The following is a 21,558-nucleotide window of genomic DNA, read 5'->3' as shown; positions in this document are numbered from 1 at the left end:
ACTGTCTTTCTTGTAAGTCCTGAAAATTCTTATTATTATTTTTAAATTCACAACAACAACAAGAACAAATGTTTCATCAACTTCTTCGTAAATGTCTTAGTTCTTGCAATGGCAGTTTTACCAAAAATTTACATAAATTCACAACAACAAAAAAACAAATATTTAATTGACTTCTTCAAAACTGTCTGAGAGTTCCTTAGTTTTTTCAATGGTGATTTCACAAAAAAAAATTAGCATAATGACAAGAATTAAATAATTCTATCCATGTTATGAACTTTTCACCACCGGCAACATATTTTACGAAATTTTCAATGCAAGAGGATACCGTGTTTTCTGATCGCATATCCTGAAGGATACCCGTGGTTTTCCTAATTTCAGTATTGCACAGAATTACATCAGATGTGGTTTTATGTTGCATTATAACAAGGAGATGGTCTGTATAAATAAAACAATTCTATAGAGACAGATCAAATAAATGAATTGGGCTTTCCTGAGTATGTTAAGCAACCCAACAGCAGAATTGTACGATTCACTGCCCCAACCCTCATCTTTCTGTGCAGTATCTTCAAAAACCTGTCTTAAATCATCATAGTGTGAAAATATTGTATGGACTGCTCGGGAATGAAAGCTCCAATGGATAGTACGTTACATGCTTGTGGAAGTCTGAATCCTTTGGATTCCAGAAGATGGGCTCTCTTTGAGGATCTACTAAAAATGAATGAAACGCTGTCAGCTTATCAGTGAAGAGCCTGACTGATTTTATTGTTTTGCAGCAACGGAGAAAAACAAGGTTTAACTGGTGGGCAGTATAGAAATATTGCTCGTCGGCACACTTGCTTAACGTAATGCTGAACACCCCTCATGCCTTCCTGCCATTGTGGAACACCCGTCATATGTTTGACGTACGATTATCAGTTACTCCTCACTTGAATATCGACAATTAATCCTGATAAGTCCGATGCAGTCTTATCAATCGGACATCATAAAAGCCTATGAATCTTTCTGTGGGATCCTGTTTTGAGCAGAACCAGAATATTACACAGACTTGAGATCTATTTGATACGTTGAAGGTCTCATCCACCTGGATACCAATGAAATCACAATAATCTAACTTTGCTTTCACAGTCTCCTGATTTATGGTAGTTACAGACTCAATTAATTCATTCTGTATTTCGCTTGATGTGCCTTTAAAGCCCACTGGGCTGAATGGCTCAGACGTTTGAGGCGCTAGTCTTCTGGTCCCAACTTGGCAGTTCGATCCTGGCTTAGTCCAGTGATACTTGAAGGTGCTCAAATACGTCAGCACCGGTCGCTTGGTAGGGTAGACCAAAGCAAATCAGGGATTTAGCATCATAGATTTTTAAATTACATATTATATTCTGTTGTCTTGTAAAATTCTTTTTCAAATAGACACTAGAACCGAAAATGAGAAAAGGTTTTTGCAGAAAACATAAACTATAATAACTATTATTTTTTAATAATTCAGAATTATTTTTATAATATGTTGTCCACACGTAGAAAATTTCTTATCAGTATTAATCATACTTCGATACATATTAGCAAATTTTATCGGTGAGTAAAATTGTCTTGTTTTTACTAGTGACATATGTTTGATATTCATACCTTGGAACCATAATAAATGAAGACTGGAATTGCTCACAAGAAGTCAAGGTATGCATTGGAAAAGCAAGAAGTGTGTTCCATAAAATGAGTAATGTGTTTAAAAGCCACAGTCTAACTTTCGGGACTAAAATCAGACTTCTGCACTGTTATGTATTTTCTGTTCTTTTATATGGTGTAGAGACATGGACCTTAAATAAAAACACAGAGAAGAAGCTGGAGGCCTTTGAAACATGGCTGTATAGGCGGATCCTGAGAATATCTTGGACCCAGAGAATTACAAATGTGGAAGTAATGAGAAGGATGAACACAACACCTCAGTTGATCAAGATAGTGAAATGCCGAAAGCTGCAGTATCTGGGACATATAATGCGCAACACAGATAGATACAACCTACTCCAAAAAATACTCCAGGGGAAAATCAACAGCAAAAGAGGTCCTGGAAGAAGAAGAATATCTTGGCTTGACAATCTTAGAGGCTGGTGCAATATGTCATCACTTGAACTGTTCCACGCTGCCACAAACAAGACGAAAATAGCCATCATGATCGCCAACATCCGAAACGGATAGGCACCAAAAGCAGAAGAAGAAGACATATGTTTGGATTTTTATTTTTTTATGTTTTTATTTTTCTCGTTCAAAATTATTCTATAGAACTGTATTTAGAAACACATCATTATGTATATTCTTTTGTACCGTAAATTATTTTTTCAAAGTAGATATTGAGAGGGAAATTGCGAAAATGTTTTTCTCTTCCTAAAAATAAATTTTATCGACAACTATAATATCAACAATAAAACGTCTCTGATTCTTTATATCACTGTAAATCAGTTGTTTATTCTATGTAGTCGATATGTAGAAAATTTCTTGTCGGTATTTGCCATGCGCCGGTAGATACACCACCATTCACATTTCACATTGTCACAGAAAATCAGGTTAAAAAGGCTTTGTACTCGATTAAATCAAAGGCCACGGGTGTAGACGATATTCTTATTGCTTTTATACATAACATTATGGGTGCTGTCCTACCTATACTGACGCACATACTGAACATTTGTTTACTAAACGGAACTTTCCCAACTGTCTGGAAAACAGCCAATATTATACCGGTACCTAAGAGTTTAGACCCACAATCACCCTCTGACTATCGTCCGGTGTCCATACTTCCTGCGCTTTCTAAAGCCTTCGAACGTTTAGTATACGAACAGGTTCTGGAGTACCTAAATGAAAATGCTCTTTTGGACCCTTTGTAGTCTGGATTTAAGAAGGGGCATAGTACCGCGACAGCACTTTTGAAGGTTACTGAAGACATTAGAAATGTTATGGACAAACGACTGCTTACTATACTTATTCTTCTTGACTTCAGTAGCGCCTTTGACACTATAGACATTCAGACTATGATAAAGAAAATGGAACTACTAAATTTTGACCTGGCTGTGCTTAAGTTTTTTAGTTCTTATTTGAGTAACCGTCAACAGCGTGTAACAGTAAATGACAAGGTCTCTAAATGGAAAATGAAATGTAGTGGTGCCCCACAGGGCAGTATTCTAGGGCCCTTACTTTTCTGTATTTAGGTCAATGACATATCATCTGTGACAGGAAATAACACCTCTATGCTGATGATCTTCAGATTTATCGACACTGCAAGACTTCAGACTTAGATGAAACAATACAAGATATTAACAATGACCTCCAACGACTCAGTATATATGCACAACGAAATTCTCTTATACTAAACTCCACAAAATCTCAGGCAATCATAATTGGAACACGAAAATTACTGAACTGCTCAAACAATATTGCAATTCCGCCTATCCTACTGAATGGTAACATTATTCCCTACAATAAAACAGTTAAAAATCTCGGCGTAATTATGAATGAAACACTTAATTGGTCTGATCACACGAAAATCATCTGTAAAAAGATTTTTGGAGCACTTCACCCTCTTAAACGGCAAAGAGATGTATTTCCATTTGAGCTTAAGGCCGAACTAATAGAGACACTGGTTCTCCCTATTCTTGATTATTGTGACGTTGTCCTAGTTGATATGACAAGAGAAGAAACACTTAAACTTCAACGAGCACTGAATTCCTGCCTGCGATTCATTTACAATATTGGGTACGATGTTCACATTACCCCATACTATAAGGCTCTCTTATGGCTGAAGCCTGATAAACGTCTGCAACTACACATTTTAACGATGGTGTTTAGAGTACTAGCGGAAAGTCAGCCACTGTATATTTCTTCGAAATTTACCTTTTTATCATCATTTCACAACTTAAATACACGCTCCAGATCCACTCTTTCTATTCCAGTGCACCGCACAAATAAAATTAATAGATCGTTTGTAGTGACCGGCGCCAGATTATGGAATTCCCTGCCAGCTCAGGTCAGAGAAACTAGCTCTTTATAAAGGTTTAAGGTCACCTGCCAAGACTATCTGCTGAGGACAGCTAACTGAATGGCTGAAGTATGAATGTGTGCGCACCTGAGGATTATTAAGAGTTCTTACTATTAATTAGTTTCATTATTAACTTAGTAATGTATTTAAATTTGTTCTCAATTCTATTAATTTTTTGTTTGGTTTTAACTATTTTAAATATCTCATAATTTTATTTATGATTTTGATTAGTATGTGGTTAAGTGGAAGAGAGGGCCTCGAGCCCTAACTTCGCCACTGAAAAGAAGGCATTAATAAATAAATAAATTAAATAAATAAATAAATATACCCGAATATTAAAATACATGTATTTCCATTAAAAACGGCCTGGCACTTTACAATAGTAGAGTGAAGTCGGAGCTCTGGTCTCTTCCAGGTGATGGTGAGCGGCTGACCAGATCAGCTCCTGGCTCCAAGAGGGTTAAAAGGGCCTAACATCTAAAGTCATCGGCCTGACTGAGCTACAAATGCTGAAAACAAGTGTACTGTTTATTCTGCAAGCTTTGCACTTCAAACCATTCCATCTACAATTGCTGCATGCTTTGCATGAGGATGGTCGGGACAGACAACTGGAATTTTGTGATTTGCTGTGATGCTGATGCAAATTTTGTTAAGTCAATGCTGTAGATGGATGAAGCATGTTTCAGATTGAATGGTCATGATAAGACATTACTGCATGCGTAATGGGTGGACAAAAACCTATGGTACATGAGATTATCCAGAAAGACCTACTCACTGTGCCTGTGCATGTTTGAGGTAGGAACAGTGAAGCTGGTTGGATTGAGCCACACTTTTTCGCAGGAGCTGTAATGAGTGTGTCACATCTGGAGATGTTACGGGATAGTGTGATGCCAGAATTTGCAAACAACGTGATATACCGCAATGACTGGCCCATTTTCTGACAACAAGGCAGTTTTTCACTGCACTATGCAATATCTTTTCGCAGTTTTTTAAATGAACACTTCTCTGAATGGATATGGCACTTAATTCCTGCAATCTCACACCATGTGATTTTGATTTATGAGGCTTTGTTAAGAATGCTGTTTATACAGCAAAACTACAAGATTTGAATGTGTTGAGACAAGAAATTGAAATTGCTTTTGGTGAGCTAAATGAAAACAAATGTTTATTATCATTGTCATGTTTCTTTTCTCCTTAGGGGAAACTGCAGTAGTGGCATGTGACCCTTATCAAAGTGCCAGCACACTAGTTTGTAGAAACATGAATAAAACCAGTGTATGGGTATTAAAGCTCAATTAGAAACATGAATTTTTAAACTTACACAAATCAATCCTCTCTGTACATCTGCAGATATTACATCTTGTAACTTACTCTATCCAGCGATTTTTGGCAGCAAAAATGTCTATAACAGAATCGTGGAACCCTGGATTCTTCCTGCAGCTTTTCAGGAGGTTCTTCCCAATTGAAATTAATGACAATTTAGTCATATTTATTGGAAAATAGTCCGTGTATGTTTCAAACTAGTCAGAATCAAAAAGAGAAAGAAATTCCAGCTTATTCAATTCGGAAAAACTGGTACGTTATATGTCGAACCATTGTATCAAGTACTTCACACTACAGTCTTCAGTATGAGAACTGTTTGTCAATTTCCACATCACCAATTTGTTGCCTTTTAATTCTAACTTCATTTTCATTTGACGAAACTGGTAAATGTTCCTCTGTGCACTGCTTCCAAAAGAAATTAAATTTATCAGGTTTGTCACTCAGAAATTTATTGAGTTCATCGACCTTGGCACCGCAATATCGTATGTCATTAATAATTCTTTGTAAAATGTTGAACATTATTTTGCTTTAGATAATACAGATGAGAATAAGTTTAAAAGAAAAATATATTCAAAATCTTGCAGAGTGGCAAAGAAACCTCTCAAACACATTCTTGTTTCACTGTCCCATTCTTCAATGATGCTTATGACTGTCTTGAAGAACGTCTTCAGATCCTTTTTGATTCCTGATATTACTTCAACCAAACGATCTGTGTATCAGCGGGTCGGGGCAAATAATGGCAAATGCTTAGTAATAAACACCTCAAATGCAGGTTTTCTCTTTGACAATCTCGAGAAAAATGTTGTGAACCCAGATAGAGCTTCAAAGAATACTTTACATTCCTTAATGCCTTTAACAGATTGTTTTAGTACTAGGTTTGGCTTGTGTGCATAGCAGTGCGGAAATAAGGCTTGACTGATGTGTGGCAACAATAATCTGTTGTAGACTGTTATGTGCTCCCGTCATAACAGAACACCCATCGTACTTTTGAGCAACTAATTTGTCACTAAATTGGAATTCATTGATTAAACTGAAATCATGCCCAGCCAGAAAAACAGCAGAGCGACGGGTATTTACATCAGTGAATCTCATAAATCTCTCCTGAATATTATAATATGTAACATAATGAAACACAGAAGAAATCTGAGATGTTTTATTCAAATCTGTGGCCTCATCTTCTATCACTGCTACAGATGGTACTACTTTGATATTTTATTAAAAAAACAGCTGAGAATGAATTGACTAACTGATTCAGGTTATCATAGGAAGTGCCAAGAAAAGCAGCAGATGTTTCCAAGTGGTCCTGTAATTTTTTATCATAAGTGGCTCTATAATGGAGCAATTCAACAAAATTTCCTCTAGTGATTGAGTCGTGGTTTTCAGTATGGCTCCAAATAGACAGCTCTTGCTCCACCAGGAAACAAACAGCATCTATTACAGTAGACAACTAACTATATACTCATTTGTTTTAATTTTTCATCAGATTTGTTACAGTTAATTTTGAAGGCAAGACTTAGGAATTCCTCTATTCTAGTGCTACCGAACTTCAGTAAAGCTGTTTTGAAATTAACGTACTGTAGTCTATAGACTGTTCATGCCATTTCTTTAGTACATAATGACTTTTAACATCACAAACTCCCTTTGTTGTCCAAACATTCATATCTGTTGAAAATAAAAGGCAAGGCCAGCAATACAAGGAACACGACTTCTTACAGCCATGTATCATTTATGTACCAGGAATCATTAAAAAGATGCATTTTGCCTCTTTTCTCTATTACCATAGCTGATATACTAGGAGGGAGTCTTCCATTGTGTATGATTTGTAACTAAGCAGCAAAAGTTCGGCTAGAGAATGAATGTGTTCTTAATAACACAGCCACATTTGTCCTCTATCATAACTGAATCTCCCTCTAACAACAAGAAAGCCACAGCAAGCACAAGACACACTCATAACAATCACCACTGAACACAAGGAATTACTGTTCCGTTAGCCTCTCGACTGCGGCAAACATGAGAGTCTAGTTGCCAGCATGGTCAGCTCTGCGCAGTGTTTCCGAATGCATTGAATGCACAAGCGCGCCCTGACTGAATTCAAGCTCCTCATGTTTGCCTCCACGAAATGGCAAACAGAGTGCACAGTCGGCATACCTTCATCATTCGACAGATGAGAAGCTTTCATTACTTAAAGTGGTATTTATGCAGAAGAGAATGAGATTTTATAACAACAAAAACATCGCAATTGGGAAATATCCCAGTGCCAATGGTCACTTACAGTAGTGTGATAATAAGGTAAAGTTAATATAATTACCCAATAACAACAACAACAACACAAAAGTACAACTAGAAATTCCATGGTGATTATAATATAGTATATGGTATTAAATAAACAATTTATATGCTGTGATATTATGTAGTCATATTCAATGATCTTTCGTTTTAGATGGTGTTAACCTGGCTAACACGACAAACATAGACCCTTCGTGCCTGGGAAACTGACTTTCAGGCCACCCATATCCATTTTTTTTACACTCATTTTTAATAATAAGCAACAATAAAATAGCCCAACAATGTTCTTCCTATCCCTCCAAAATGAACCCATGCAATCAAAGTGGAATTTGTTATGTTTCTTCTTCCACCCTGGAAAAATGTCTGCTTGACAGTTTTGATTATATCATGTTGTCAGCTTTTGATATAATTGAAATTTAAACTGAAAACTGAATTGAATGTGTATATACATTTTGTTTTCTTTTCAGAAATCCATTCCATGAATGAATATGAGGATTACTTGAAGACATTGATCCATGAAATCGGCCTGCAGCTCCACAGTGTAGCTACATGTACTGCTGTGAGGTGCATCAAATACAGTCACTTTAGTCTGGAATATGCTCTCTTACGGAAACATTGGCACCTGCAACATATTCTCAACAACCTTATCTTGTGTCAAGAGATTATAGACAAGTATAAATACTTAACCAACCAGACTTCAGCTAAATTGATTAACACTGAAGAGGAATCAAGAACTTTATTGGAAGCGTCATAATCATCCTTTTTGTCACTTGTCATCCTGTGTACTGAAGAACTTTATTTTTCTCTGTGTGTAGAGTAACAATAAATATTGTGAAGTTCATATTTTTTAATAAAACCCCCATCTATTTGAAAATTACAAGGGAAGTGGCAAAACTCTTGTAAGATTAAGGGGCTTTGATGGGCAGAACATGTGTCGTGACTTGAAAATCGTGTTGTGCTGGATCTAAAAATCATTCCCATATTGTTCTTAAAGACAACTACTTATCTTGACTTGCAGAGTGGCCTGATGTAGTGTACAAAGGCAAATATCTAGGGTACTTGGTTAATATATTAGTAGTTCATCTTGTGAACTAATATTGTAAAAAGAGGAAGTTTGTGTTTATGTAGAGATCAATTTTCTCCAGCTTATTGCAGTTATTTCTGAGTTTGCTGGAGCCACCCAGGCTCATTTTGGTATTAGCTGGGTGCCCTTCCTGCCGCCACATGTTATTTGAGATGAAAATCTCATCGCAGGATTGACCAAGATTCAAGCCTCATCCTTCCAGGTGGGAAGCCAGGAGCTACATTAGCTAATCAGGTGAGTAGGGAGGATTAATAAAAGGAGAGCAACTCAGAAAAATTGTTCATCTGGGATCCTTAAAAATGAATATGCTGCCTGAACTATTGGTTCTACAACCTGTGACAATAAAGTTTGGTGAATAGTCTTGTACTATCAACATAGATGAACAATGCATGACAGTGACCTTACTGTCCTTCGAGATAGTCCCCTCCCATAACTATGCACTGCTGAGATCGGCGATACATGTCCTGGAAACTTTCCAAGAAGGCTTGCTTTTGGATGGTGTTCAAAAGCCTCGTTATGTTTCATTGGATGTCAGGAATATCGTCAAATCTTGTTTCTTTCAAAACGAGTTTGATGCATGACTTTTTGGCTCTGACCTTTTTCCAACGAGGGAATCCCAGAGAACGCCATTCCATGCTTTGCCGTTTCGTTTCAGGGTTGTATCTGAGACACCAGGTTTCATCCTCAGTGACAGTACAGTTCAAGAAATTTGGTGTCGCATCCGTCGTTTTGACAAAATCCTGTGAAGCCTCTAAACGTGCCTACTTCTGATCGTCAGTCAAGTTGTGTGGTACAAGACGAGAACACATTTTCCTCTTCCCTAACTTCTGGGTAATGATTTATCACATGAATTCATGGTTAACCTGCAGTTCATCCACTATCGTGAGCGCAGGTAATCGCCGATCGTTCGTGATTAATGTCTTCACCTTCTCAGTGTTTTCGTCACTGATGGCGGTCACTGGTCTTCCACTACGGGGGTTATCAGAAACACTTTCCCAGCCTCCTCGAAAACGGGCGAACCACTCGTACACACACTTCAAGGGCAGTGCTTTATCTTCATAAACATGTACCAGTAACACATGCGTTTCTTTCGGTGTCTTGCCACGCTTAAAACAAACCTGTACATTGATCCTTTGGTCGTTCATGTTCCTGTTCACAGTTCAGAACCAACGCACTAAACATGCACTGTGTCAAACAGGTCTTACCCGGCACACACATGACGCTCAACTGAACAACGTTGGGAGCAGGTGGTCAAAACCTGCTGCTACGCAGGTGCAGCATTGTGTGTCGCCAGTGTTGCCGGATCGACCGTTCTGACTTCATTCACTGAACTTTATTGTTACAGGTTGTATTACAAAATGAAGCCCACCAAATGTACTTAGAACTCAGTTTTCTACTATAACAAAAAATAAATTAATTTGCATTTTCTTCCAAACTCTTCCTGTTTTCCAGGAAGAAATACCTTTCTACATTTTGTAGCATGCTGTATATGATAAAAACCAACAGAGAGGTAAACAGTTAATCATATGAAAAGGAGCACGCATATGCAGGCTCTAGAAGTAAATTTCCTACAAGAAATGTCCATATGCACTTTGTAACTAACATTTTGCAACTAATTTTGCTTTTACATGTTAAAAGAGTATTTCGAGCATACAACGCAGAGGACTCACACATCAAGGAAAATATTTATTAGTGCCCATTAGTGGTGTACTGTCAGAAAAAGTATAAATCTGTTGAGGTGTTAGACAAGGATGTATTCTATCCCCACTATTACCGTATTTACGCGAATAATACCCGCCCATTTTTTAAAAACATTGGGGCACGAAATTGGGGTGCGGGTTTTATTTGCGTCAATGTTGGCTTTTTTTTTTTCAAAATCAGCCTTCCTAAATTTAGGGTACGGGGATTATTCGGTGGCGGGGATTATTTGCGTAAATACGGTGTTTAATATGTATTCTGAGAAGATTTTGGTAGAAGCAGTTGATCATTGTGGGGATTGTTGCATTATCATGCTATATGAGGATGAACACGCCAATTAATACCACTTGACATTTTAGCCACATTATTTATTCTGTACAAAGGATATACTTGCATTACTAACAGAAAACTACTTCTTAGGTACCTAGCATACATCTAGAAAGAACTAGCTTTCTTCTTCTTCTTCTTGTTTCTTTTTTCGGCTCTGCTTGCACACTATATCCAGTACACCTCTTCTTTGCTCTTTGTAATGGTTACATTGAGAATACTTCCTAGAATCTGCTATTTTTCTTTGATTTTTTTTTAATATTACACATGCCACACACATCAGAACAGCTGAGTATGAAGTTCATGGACATTACATAACACATCAAGTATATAAAACATATCATGATTCATGGAATCTATAATATTAGTTAACATTGAACCTCAACATTCCTTCCTCAGTGTTATATTACATTGACATAACATGAATACCTTAACATTTGACCAAGCAAAGATCTTTCATACAACTCTCATCTAATTTATTGGTTTAGTGAAGACTTCGGCCAATTGCCTTTTTGTTTCAACATACTCTGTTTACAGTACACATTCTTATTTTCTACTTGATATTTCACAAAGTTGTACTTAATGTCTAAATGCTTTACAAGTTTCTGATCAGGATTATTCATCATCATCTTTGTACAGTTCCAGTTTCCCAGGTACTGTTAATGAGCCTCTTCCATTTATTCCTGTCCATATACAACTTGTCATGGAGAACATCATCCACTGTCCATCCTCTGGTAACTAGATCAACCTTGATCATGTCAATCCATCAGGTTTTAGGTCTTCCTGCAGGTCATTTCCCCTCCACCTGTCTTTCAAATTTATTCTGGCTGTTCTTGTAGGCTCCATCCTCATCACATGTCTGAATGTGTCGAATCGGTCTAATAGGGATGTTTTTATTCCGGCTTCTTTCCTCAGCTCCTAATTTCTTAACTTGTCCATCTTAGTTTTCTAGATGGCAGATCTAAGAAATTTCATCTCTGATGCTTGCAGTCTTGATAAATCTCTTTTTGTGAGGATGCATCCTTCAATACCATAGGTCAATATTAGTATGAAATAGCTGTTAAACATCATCAGTTTGGCCGGTTTTGGAATCGTGTCATCCCATAGAGGTGCACTTACTTGTTGGTAGAATTCTGATCCCTATTGCACTCTGTTTGTAATTTCCTTTCTGACCAAATTATCACTGGAGATTACACTTCCAAGGTAAGAAAAACTATCCACACACTCTTGCTGGTGGTCTCCTAGTTTTACACTTGCTGGATGCCCTTCTCTGTTGACTGCCATCACCACTGCCTTGGTCTTGCTGATGTTGAGGTTATATTCCTGGAACTGGGATTTCCATACATTGAGTCTGGTCTGTACTTCCTCTTCTGTTTCACCCCAAATCATGATATCATCAGCAAAGGCCATTGCATTCAGTTCACCTAACTTTTCCTTGACGTTCCTCATCATATTGTCTATCACAGTGATGAACAGTAGTGGCGACAGTGCACTTCCTTGCTGAACTCCACTCTTGGTCTCAAACCATGATGATCGACCTTCCCTAATTTGTAGACAGCTAGTACAGTCTTTGTACAACATCTGAATTTTCCTTACCAGTTCTTCAGGCATATTTCTTTTCCTAAGGCAGTCCCAGATCTTATCTCTTATAACACTATCATAGGCCTTTTCTGTATCCAGTAATACAATGACCAAGTTCTTGCCTTTTTCCCAGTACTTTTCCATCAGCATGTGGGTGCTAAAAATTAGATCCAGTGTTGGTCTGTTACTTCTGAATCCATATTGGTTCTCCTCTAACTGTTGTTCAGTGATGGTTCTTAATCTCCTTTCTATGTTCTCTAGAATTTCTAGCCCATGAGACAGCAGTGTTATTTCTCTATAGTTGGTGGGTTTCCATCTGCTGCCTTTCTTAAACAGGGGAATTATAACGACCTTGCTCCAATCTGCAGGTATTTTGTTGTCTGTCCATATGGCATTTAGTACTCTGTATAGCCATTGTATACCCTGGATGCCTGCTGCCTTTATCATGTCCACATTCACTTCATCTGCACCTGAAGATTTTCCTTTAGGCATAGATTTTAAGGCTGTCTCAGTTTCTGTCCAGGTGATGAGAGGTTTCTCATTGTAAGCTTGGATTTCCGGTTCTGTATTTTGTTCTTGAAGTGGTCTATTTAGTAGGTGGTCAAAATGGTTCTTCAGGACTTCTCTCATGTCACTTTCTGTCCTAACCAGATTTCTATTCTCATCTTCAAGTGCCTTTATGGTATTCATTGGTTTCTTTTTACCTCTGATAACACTATACAATAGTTTCTTATTGCCTCTGCTGTCTCCCTGCAGTTTCTGAGTGAATATATTCCATGCCTTGGTCTTTCCTTCTGTAATTGTTCTTTTAATGTTCACTTTCTTCTTTCAGTATAATTGTTCAAGATTTCTGATCTTTGTCTTGTCTGTAGTAAGATCCAGTTTTATTTTCTCCCAATCCCTTTCTTTCCGCAAAAGATTTCTTTCATTGATTGCTGCTCTCACTCTGTCATTCCACCAAGGTGTTTCCTTCTCCCTTGTTTTCATACTTGTCTTTCCACAAACTTCAGTTGCTTCCCCAATGTGTTCCTTAGCCTGGTCCATTCTCTCTCTCCATTTTTCCTTTCATTTCTTGGTAACAGGGTTTTTATCCGGTTCTGATACTTAGTACTCTTATCTGTTTTCTGGAGTTCCCATACTTTGATTTTTGGATTTTTCCTCTTCTGTACTTTTGGAACATAGAAATTTCTCAGGTCCGCTACTGATAGACGGTGGTCACTGTCAAGACTCTCGTTGGGTATTACTCTGATATCTGTTACCATTCTGCTCCTTTCTTCTTCTGAGATGACATAATCAATTACAGTCTTTTGTAGCCCATCCCAACTGTATCGTGTTATCTTATGGCTGTCTCTTCTTGAAACAACTATTTTTTACCACCAATATAATTCCTCATACAGAAGTCAAGGAGATGTTCACCTTCTGTATTTCTTCCACCACATCCATGAGGTCTCATGACGTTCTCATATCCTGTTCTATCTGTCCCAATCTGTGCATTCAGATCTCCTCTTTACTAATAACATTTTCCAAATCATCAAGAAACTGGTTTTTATCCTCTTGAGAACATCCAGTTTGAGGTGCATACACGTGTACTAAAGTTAGTTTTTCTTTCCCTAAATGCACAATCACTTGTTATTCTCTCACTAACATACTGAATGTCAGCAACTCCTTCTAGATCTTTACTCATGATGAAACCAACACCATTCCTCATCTCTTTGTCATTTCCACACCAATACAGTGCATACTGTTTTCTTAATTTCTTCATTCCTTTCCCTCTCCATTTGGTTTCACTCAGCCCCAGTATCATTAATTTCCTCCTTTTTATAAGGTCCACTAGTTCTTCACATGTTCCTGTAAGACAAAGCAAGTTGATGGCCCCAATCCCTCTTAGTCTCCTCCGGGATTTTTGCAAGACTTTATCGTCAGGTCATAAACCATCATCCCTGACATGAGTTTGCTCATGCTGGCATCATAATTTAGTTGATAAATGCATTCCGAGACTGTTGTGTGTTTTGAAAGTAACTACAAATAAGCTCTGTTACTGGTTTTCTATGCCTAACAAAATTGAGGATTTTCTTTTGGGGTTTACTCCCTTAGCCTTTGAGGATCCCTCCTCATCCCACAAGGCAGTGAGTTCCATCTGTACTACCCGCAGAGGAATTGGTTGCCTCCTCCGCCATTTCCACCGTACCAAATCATATTCTCCGCTTTTGCTGTCGTTGAGGTCTTCACTCGTTACCCTGAGCTGGGACCCTTTACCAGATGTTACACACTGGGTCAGTGTGCTCTGACACTCAGATAGGCAGGGGTGCCACTCCCTCAGGGCTGCCTTTAAGAGGGTTATTAACAATCTTAATTGTACTTTGATTGTCCTCAGAGATAGTTATATACCTTGTATTAATATTTAAATCAAACAAAAAATGTTCAAAAATATAGCCTTTTCAGTAGCTTGGCGTAAAGAAATCAATTCTGCTTCAGCAGTGCTTAAAGCCGCAACACTCTGCTTCTTCGATTTCCACAGATAGGTCTTATGGCGACGATGAGATAGGAAAGGCCTGAAAGTGGGAAGGAAACGGCCGTGGCCTTAATTAAAGTATAGCCCCAGCCTGTTGTGAAAATGGGAAACCATTGGACAGTGGAGTTCAAACCCACTATCTCCCAAATGGAAGCCCACAGCTGCATGCCCCTAACCACTCAGCCAACTCACTTGGCAGTACATAATCTGACTTAATTTCTATACCTGGTTGTGATTCCAAAAATACATTTGCTTTAATTTCCCTGTACAAAAATGCACCTTTTACTCCATTTGATGAATTAAAAAAGTAATTTTGAACTGCAAATGATAACAATATTCATAAGGTTTCTAATTTTGCTGTAGGTGAATAAGTATCCACATCTGTATTACTCTGTAAAAATCCCTGAGCAACTAATCTTACTTTGTATATCATTGGCCCACATACTTCTTTTTAGTAGATACCTACTTGGTATCCATCAATGTTCCAACTTCTGGTTTCTTCACTACTTCCCATCTATCATTTTCTTTGAGTTAGCTTAATTCTTCCTCAATAGCTCTTTCCCATTGTTGTCTGTCTCTGCGAAATTGAATTAACTTGAAGGAACATCTGTTTCTGATTGAACAAATAATACAAATAACATCTCTTCTTCTTCTCCTTCAATTACATAGTCCACATTTGTAATCTGGTTTCCTCCTAATTCCTTTCTCTTCTTTAGTTTGATCCAGACCACTTGCTTGGTTCTCTAGCTCTCTTCTAGCCTCGTCATTTCTGTCTACAACCAATTGATCTGCAACTTATTGAAATGCAGTATCTTTCAACTGGACTGATACTAGGCATAAAATCTCAAAATGGACTGATACTGGTACTAAACTCTTAATTCCCTAATTTATGTTAATCAAAAATCACATTGCAGCATAGAACTACTTTCCTATGAGGGGTGTACTATAACGTTTTACAATTTATTTTTTGTACATCTGGGTATGGTTCACATTTCAGTTTTGAAGGTGGTGACATGTAACTAGTGTCTTGCTCCACCGCTTGGTAGCAACACACGCACAGGGGAAGAATGCACCTGTCATAGCCATTTCATAACAACACTCAGCGTAGGAGCAGACAACATGGAAAGCAACTGTCAGGGACAGCACTATACGACTTGGTTCCTATGGAACGAAGGCATGACCACTGCAGAAATTCATCGGCGCTTGGTGGCAGTTTGTGGAGAACATGCGCCGTCACGGAAACCAGTTTACAACTGGGTGGAAGGTTGGAAAACAGGGCGCATAACGGTGCACAAGGGAACCTGTTCTGGAAGGAATGTGACAGTGTCAACACCAGCCAACATTGCCCAAGTCGAACAGGCCATCCAAGAAAACAAATTGATCACATTTACGGAAATGGAGGCAGTCACGGGAATTACCCGAAACACGCTGCAGCGGATCATGCATGGCCACTTTTACAGTTGGGGAACGTGTCATACACGTGGGTGCCTAGACTTGAGCCACCTTGCATTGGCTATTATCGTGTCGACATGTCAGTTTGGTTTATTCCGAACAAACTATTACTGTAATGGCGTCTTGCCACTTCACTTGATATGAGTTTAATAGTACCATGAGTGTACGAGAGATGGCGGACATCTCAGTGTTCGTCGCCAAAGGTCAAACTTCCTGCCACCTGGGAATCTTTCATCTCCTTGACTGTTTTGATAGTTGTTATTTTGGGGACTGTAAAAAATGGCTTCCCTGCACACTGGGGCAGCGTTTTTTACGTATAAGAACGTTTTTAAACGTTCTAAGTGCACCTGTAACTACCTTTCGTTTTCCTGTTTGAGTCCTTGATAGCTCCAGGTATTAGTAAGTTATATTTAATATTGGCTTTTTTCTTATTTTCGATGTGCAATGTTTACTCCGTTGTATGAACAGACTGTGTGCTTGTGAGTTTTAGTACTTGTTTGATATGCCTTTTGATGATAAGATGGTCCAGCGTATGCTGTATATTTGTGTCAGCCTTTTCACTTGCCTTAACCATCAGGTTGTGATTGATTGCCGTTCGTGTCATCGCAAGAATTCTCTTCCCTTGTACCAATCACGGTCATGATGAGAATTCTTTGGTGCGTTGTATTGCACGGTCTTGTTACCGTATTCTTCGTGCATGCACCATACACACGTTCCTGTACCCATCTGCGTAACCCTTGGGTGACCTTGGGGTCACGGTAATTACGAAATTATGTTAGTGTTTGATCTGTGTACCCTGTCTAATATTTCCATACCAGTAACGAAATGTATGGCGGTGTGGATTAGTGCGCAGGTGTGTTGGAGGACATGTGTCATATCGATTGCCCGTTTAGTTTATTCATTTCCATTTTATCTGTGTTTTGATGCCGGTTCGAGGTTTGTAGTTTCGTGCCCGTGTTGGCCTCTTACTATGTTAGTCATTTTTATTGTCAACATGTATAATTTCTGCGGTCCCTACGTTGTTCGCACAGTTTTGATGTCAGTCATTTATTTTGTTTTGTATTTGCTGAACGAGCTTGCTTACCCTTTTTTAACTTCGTGGAGCACTCGGAACAAATATTACTTTTGCTTGTTCCTTGGTGCGCGGGCGGATAACGTCAGGGATGGGATTGTTGAAAAAATAAGATGTGCCGTATGCGGGTGGATGAAATTCTATTTTCTTGAGGAATGACATATCCGCAGGGAAGTGTGACCTTCGTTGATCTGTTCTGTAATTAAGTTACAAAGAAATTGTCCTTGATACGCAGCAGTAATCCAATCTATCGAAGATAAATGGCAGCAGAATACACAAAACACATCACAACAAACAATGGTCAATGTAATGTTAGTGTTGATCAATTTTATGAGCATTCTATATTGCAGGCTTTCACATTTAGTTTTCTTCCGACTCTGATATTACAGCATCTAATGTAAAGTGAGTCGTCCTTTATTTTTTAATGACGCCCTCTTGTGTTATTATTTAACCCATTATCAGCCAATGTCCCATTTATGGGACGCAAGTATTTTGTTATTTTTTTAAACACTGCTTACAAAGTTAGGGGTATTCTTTCTGTCATATTGGTCAAACTGTTTGCTGTTGCACTAGAAAACAAAAGATCATTATGTTTAGTTTCATACTCTTCCAACACGAGTGTCCTGTCTACATGTATTCTTGTTAGGTTCTGCAACTGATCTTTGAAGCTGAGCATATTTCCTTAGACTGAATTTTTGAAACTCATTCCGGTATCACTGTTATAGTTCTAAGTTTCCAGAGTGAAAACGGTGCATCAGCTGCCCGTTATTATTATATACAGTGAGTCAAAATGAAACTCATACACTGGAGGGAAGCTTGTTTATTTGGATTCAACAAAAAATCTAACTATTATTTTATTTTAGTCTTGGTTCTGGTTTAAAAAATACACATTTCTCTACTAAGGTACAAAATAAATCAACTCCTATTCCTTAAACTTACAACGAAACTTAATACATTCTTCTTGAACATGCATGAAACAGGTCAAAGTAAAACTCATATACCTTCATGTAGTTCCTGATCAATCTCTAATAACACAATGTTCTTAACAGTTAATACTTTGTAGGATACCCTTTAGCACTTTTTACGGCTCTTAAACGGTTAGGCATAGATTGTACCAATTTTTCACAATAAGATGGATCTATTTTCTTCCATTCTTCACATAAAGCCATTTGCAGATCATGTTTGTTAGAAACCTGATGTTTTCTTATCGCTACATCCAATTAATGCCATAGATTTTCTATCACATTTAAGTCTGGTGACTGTGGAGGTGTCTCAAGTACTTTCAGGCAATTACATAGCAGCCACATCCGTACTTTATGAGCTTTGTGCTTCGGGTCGTTATCTTGGTAATACTTAAATCGATCAAGTATTCCAAGCTTTTGAGCACTAGGTCGTAAATGTTCTTTCAGTATATTTTGATACACATGTTGATCCATGGTCCCATCAATAAAAGTCAACTCTCCTGGTCCACTAGCTGATATGCACCCCCAAACAGTTACACTACCTCCACCATGTTTGACATTTGGACATAGATTACTAGGTTTCAACTCCTCATTTGGCTTCCTCCAGACATTAACCTTTCCATCTGATCCGAAGAGATTGTATTTGCTTTCATCTGCAAAAATAACAGTCTTCCAGAAGTCCAAATCTTTTTCTATATGCTTCTTAACGAAGCTCAACCTTTTCTTCCTATTAATCTTGCTAACAAATGGTTTTTCCCTAGCTATTCGTCCATGCCTGTTACTTTTCCTTAGGATGAGTCGAATAGTTTCTGGATGTGCTCTCTTTTTGGTATGTTCCTCAGCCATCACAGCCAGTTTCGGAGCACTAATCGCTGGATTTTTCTTCACTTGTCTTACTATCCAACGTTCCTCCCTGAGGTTGAAAATTTTTCTCCCACTCACTTTGTCTTTATTTTCAATGCTGCGTATACTTGTATATCTATTTATAACGCACTGTACAGTTGCATGACTCCTGTTTACAAGTTTACCAATTTCTCAAAGTGATTTTCCTCTCTTATAGTGAAAAATCATCAGTTCTCTTTCTTCTTTCGAAGATTGTCCTTTTTGACGCCCCATGATAGCACCGGAACTTGTCTGTACTTCACAACTTTCCACAACATACTGAATGTGGTGTCAAAACACAAACCTACAGCATTTGTACTGCCCTCTTATCTGCCCATGTAGGACTGTATGAGTTTCATTTTGACGTGCCCCAGCAACATATGGACAAAGAATCTGTTATATCTTGCTAAGTTGAGGGATACGCTAACTAGCCTGTGGTGACTAAATAATTCAGGACATATCTTTATTGTTCCACGCATAAAATGCGAACAAAAATTATTGTCCACATTTCTATTCATAAACACATACTATTTACAGTGGTGTATGAGTTTCACTTTGACTCACTGTAAGTAAGAATCACATGTGTTTTTCACGCCGTCCCATTTTTGGGACATTGGTATAAAGCAGTAGCACTTACATTGGTTCATTGTTGAATGCTTCATCACCTACAATGCTGCATTTCTCTGATTTTAGTACATTATATTAGCATAGTTAGAGAATATTTATTCAATAAATGTATTCTCACTTTTGTAGTACAACACTTCGCGTTACTTCTTGTGTTCTAGGCAAATACAATGTAATATACTACACGCCTGACAGTTCAAGAGATAACAAGTTATCTCGAAGAGCTGGAAAATGATTCTCAGGAAGTGGATGATATCGGAGTAATAATTTTACCGCCTGATCCTGACAAGGAAACTGATGAGGAGGATGTGCTAGAGAATGAACGTTTGGACACTGAAATACGTGATTTAGCAGGGACATTAGAAGTATTTCGTACCGATGCGAATACAAAGGAAACGGAAATACACTTAGATTATCTACCATCGCCTTCTGCAGCAAGAAAGCAGTCTAAAAGGCAGAAAACATGCCGTTTAGCAGAGATGACATCCAACTGTAAGCTCACAGAATAAACACAACATACTCAAAGTGTAGCTACACCCAGGTGGGAAATACCGTACTCTATAGAAAGTTGCTCGCCAAGAGAAGTTGGTCATATCATTGACAATTTACATGGAAAGTCTGTTGCTGATGTATTTGAAAAAAAATTCTTTGATGCGTTTGGGTGTTTACAAACAAGAATTCGCTCTGAAAAGTGGTGGTGGCCATGTTTTAGCCAGATGTTGGATGTTACAGTAGTAAATACTTGGAAAGCATACCAGAATGCCTATGAAGAAGATAATGAATCTCTGCTAGATGTACGAAGGAAGATAGCGCTAGCGTATCCTTCTAAAACATCAGATTCAACACCCAAAAGCAGAGGCCCTCAAAGCAGCAAACTCCTAGGAGGCAGAGTAAGCACTGAAGTCAGGTTCCATTCAGGAAATCATTTCATTACTCCGATTGCAACTCAGAGAAGATGCGGACATTGCAAGAAGAAGACGACAAGGGTTTGTGTACGTTACGATGTGCAACTGCACGATAAATGCTTTGTTCCATTCCACATCCGATGAACGTTAGCTGCCATAAATCTGAGTGCCTAAGTCCTGTTGCACATTTCCTTGAAGACGAAGGTTTATTTCTTGTGGCAGAATTCCGCTTTGTAACCAATTTTCTGCGATGCTGTGAAAATCCTATCTCAACATTTTGTATATCCTATGGTTATAAAGTTAGTCAGTGAATGGATGTAGGGTCATAAAATTTGTAAATATGCTGTGAAACAATAAATGAGTCCACATGAATGCACAGTAACTGTTATTTTGCATAAATAAAATAGTGTAACCTTCAGCTATCATAAGTCGCCAATGTCCCAAAATTGGGATGCCCCTTAATTTCATGATCCTGCATCAAAATATTATAAAATCCCATTTTCTCGCTTATTCTTGCCCCAAACATTTAAATAGAGTCAATTATAGGGTAAAATTCAGTTTGAATTCATTTTGGTAGGTAATGGGTTAAGCGATCGTTCCTTCAAGACTTTTTCACATTCTTATAATAATCTTCACAACTTAACCAACATCTCCACCAATATGATTATAGTCGGTACAGTAAAACTGAATAATACATAAATAATCGGAACTTGTATTCTCTATAACTTTTGTTGTATAGTACGTTTCGATATGACCAATAAGATAGGTAATTAAAAATTAAATGTTTGACACTTCCCCTAAACTACCATTTTAAAAATAGTGAATAAAA

At 38.0% G+C, this 21,558-nt stretch overlaps 1 protein-coding gene across 4 annotated transcripts in view; it reads left to right on the top strand.

The window, feature by feature from the left end:
* LOC136858062 (pseudouridylate synthase TRUB2, mitochondrial) overlaps positions 1–21,090 on the top strand; it is a 51,732-nt gene extending 30,642 nt beyond the window's left edge. For 3 of the 4 annotated variants that reach the window (XR_010858593.2, XR_010858595.2, XR_010858594.2), the window contains exons 6-7: positions 8,098–8,948; positions 19,986–21,090. Coding sequence is in view for 1 of the 4 variants with exons in the window: in XM_067137311.2 (XP_066993412.1) it covers positions 8,098–8,384 (287 nt within the window). In the remaining 3 variants the exon portion in view is untranslated. Of the gene's footprint in view, positions 1–8,097; positions 10,373–19,985 lie in introns of those variants that run through there. The other variant, XM_067137311.2, reaches the window with a different exon arrangement.
* The last annotated feature ends 468 nt before the right edge of the window (positions 21,091–21,558 follow it).

The sequence above is a fragment of the Anabrus simplex genome, chromosome 1, assembly GCF_040414725.1.
Source record: "Anabrus simplex isolate iqAnaSimp1 chromosome 1, ASM4041472v1, whole genome shotgun sequence".
Classification (NCBI taxonomy): domain Eukaryota; kingdom Metazoa; phylum Arthropoda; class Insecta; order Orthoptera; family Tettigoniidae; genus Anabrus; species Anabrus simplex.
Note: the sequence above shows the minus strand (reverse complement) of the source record. Positions and strands in the feature narration are given on the sequence as shown.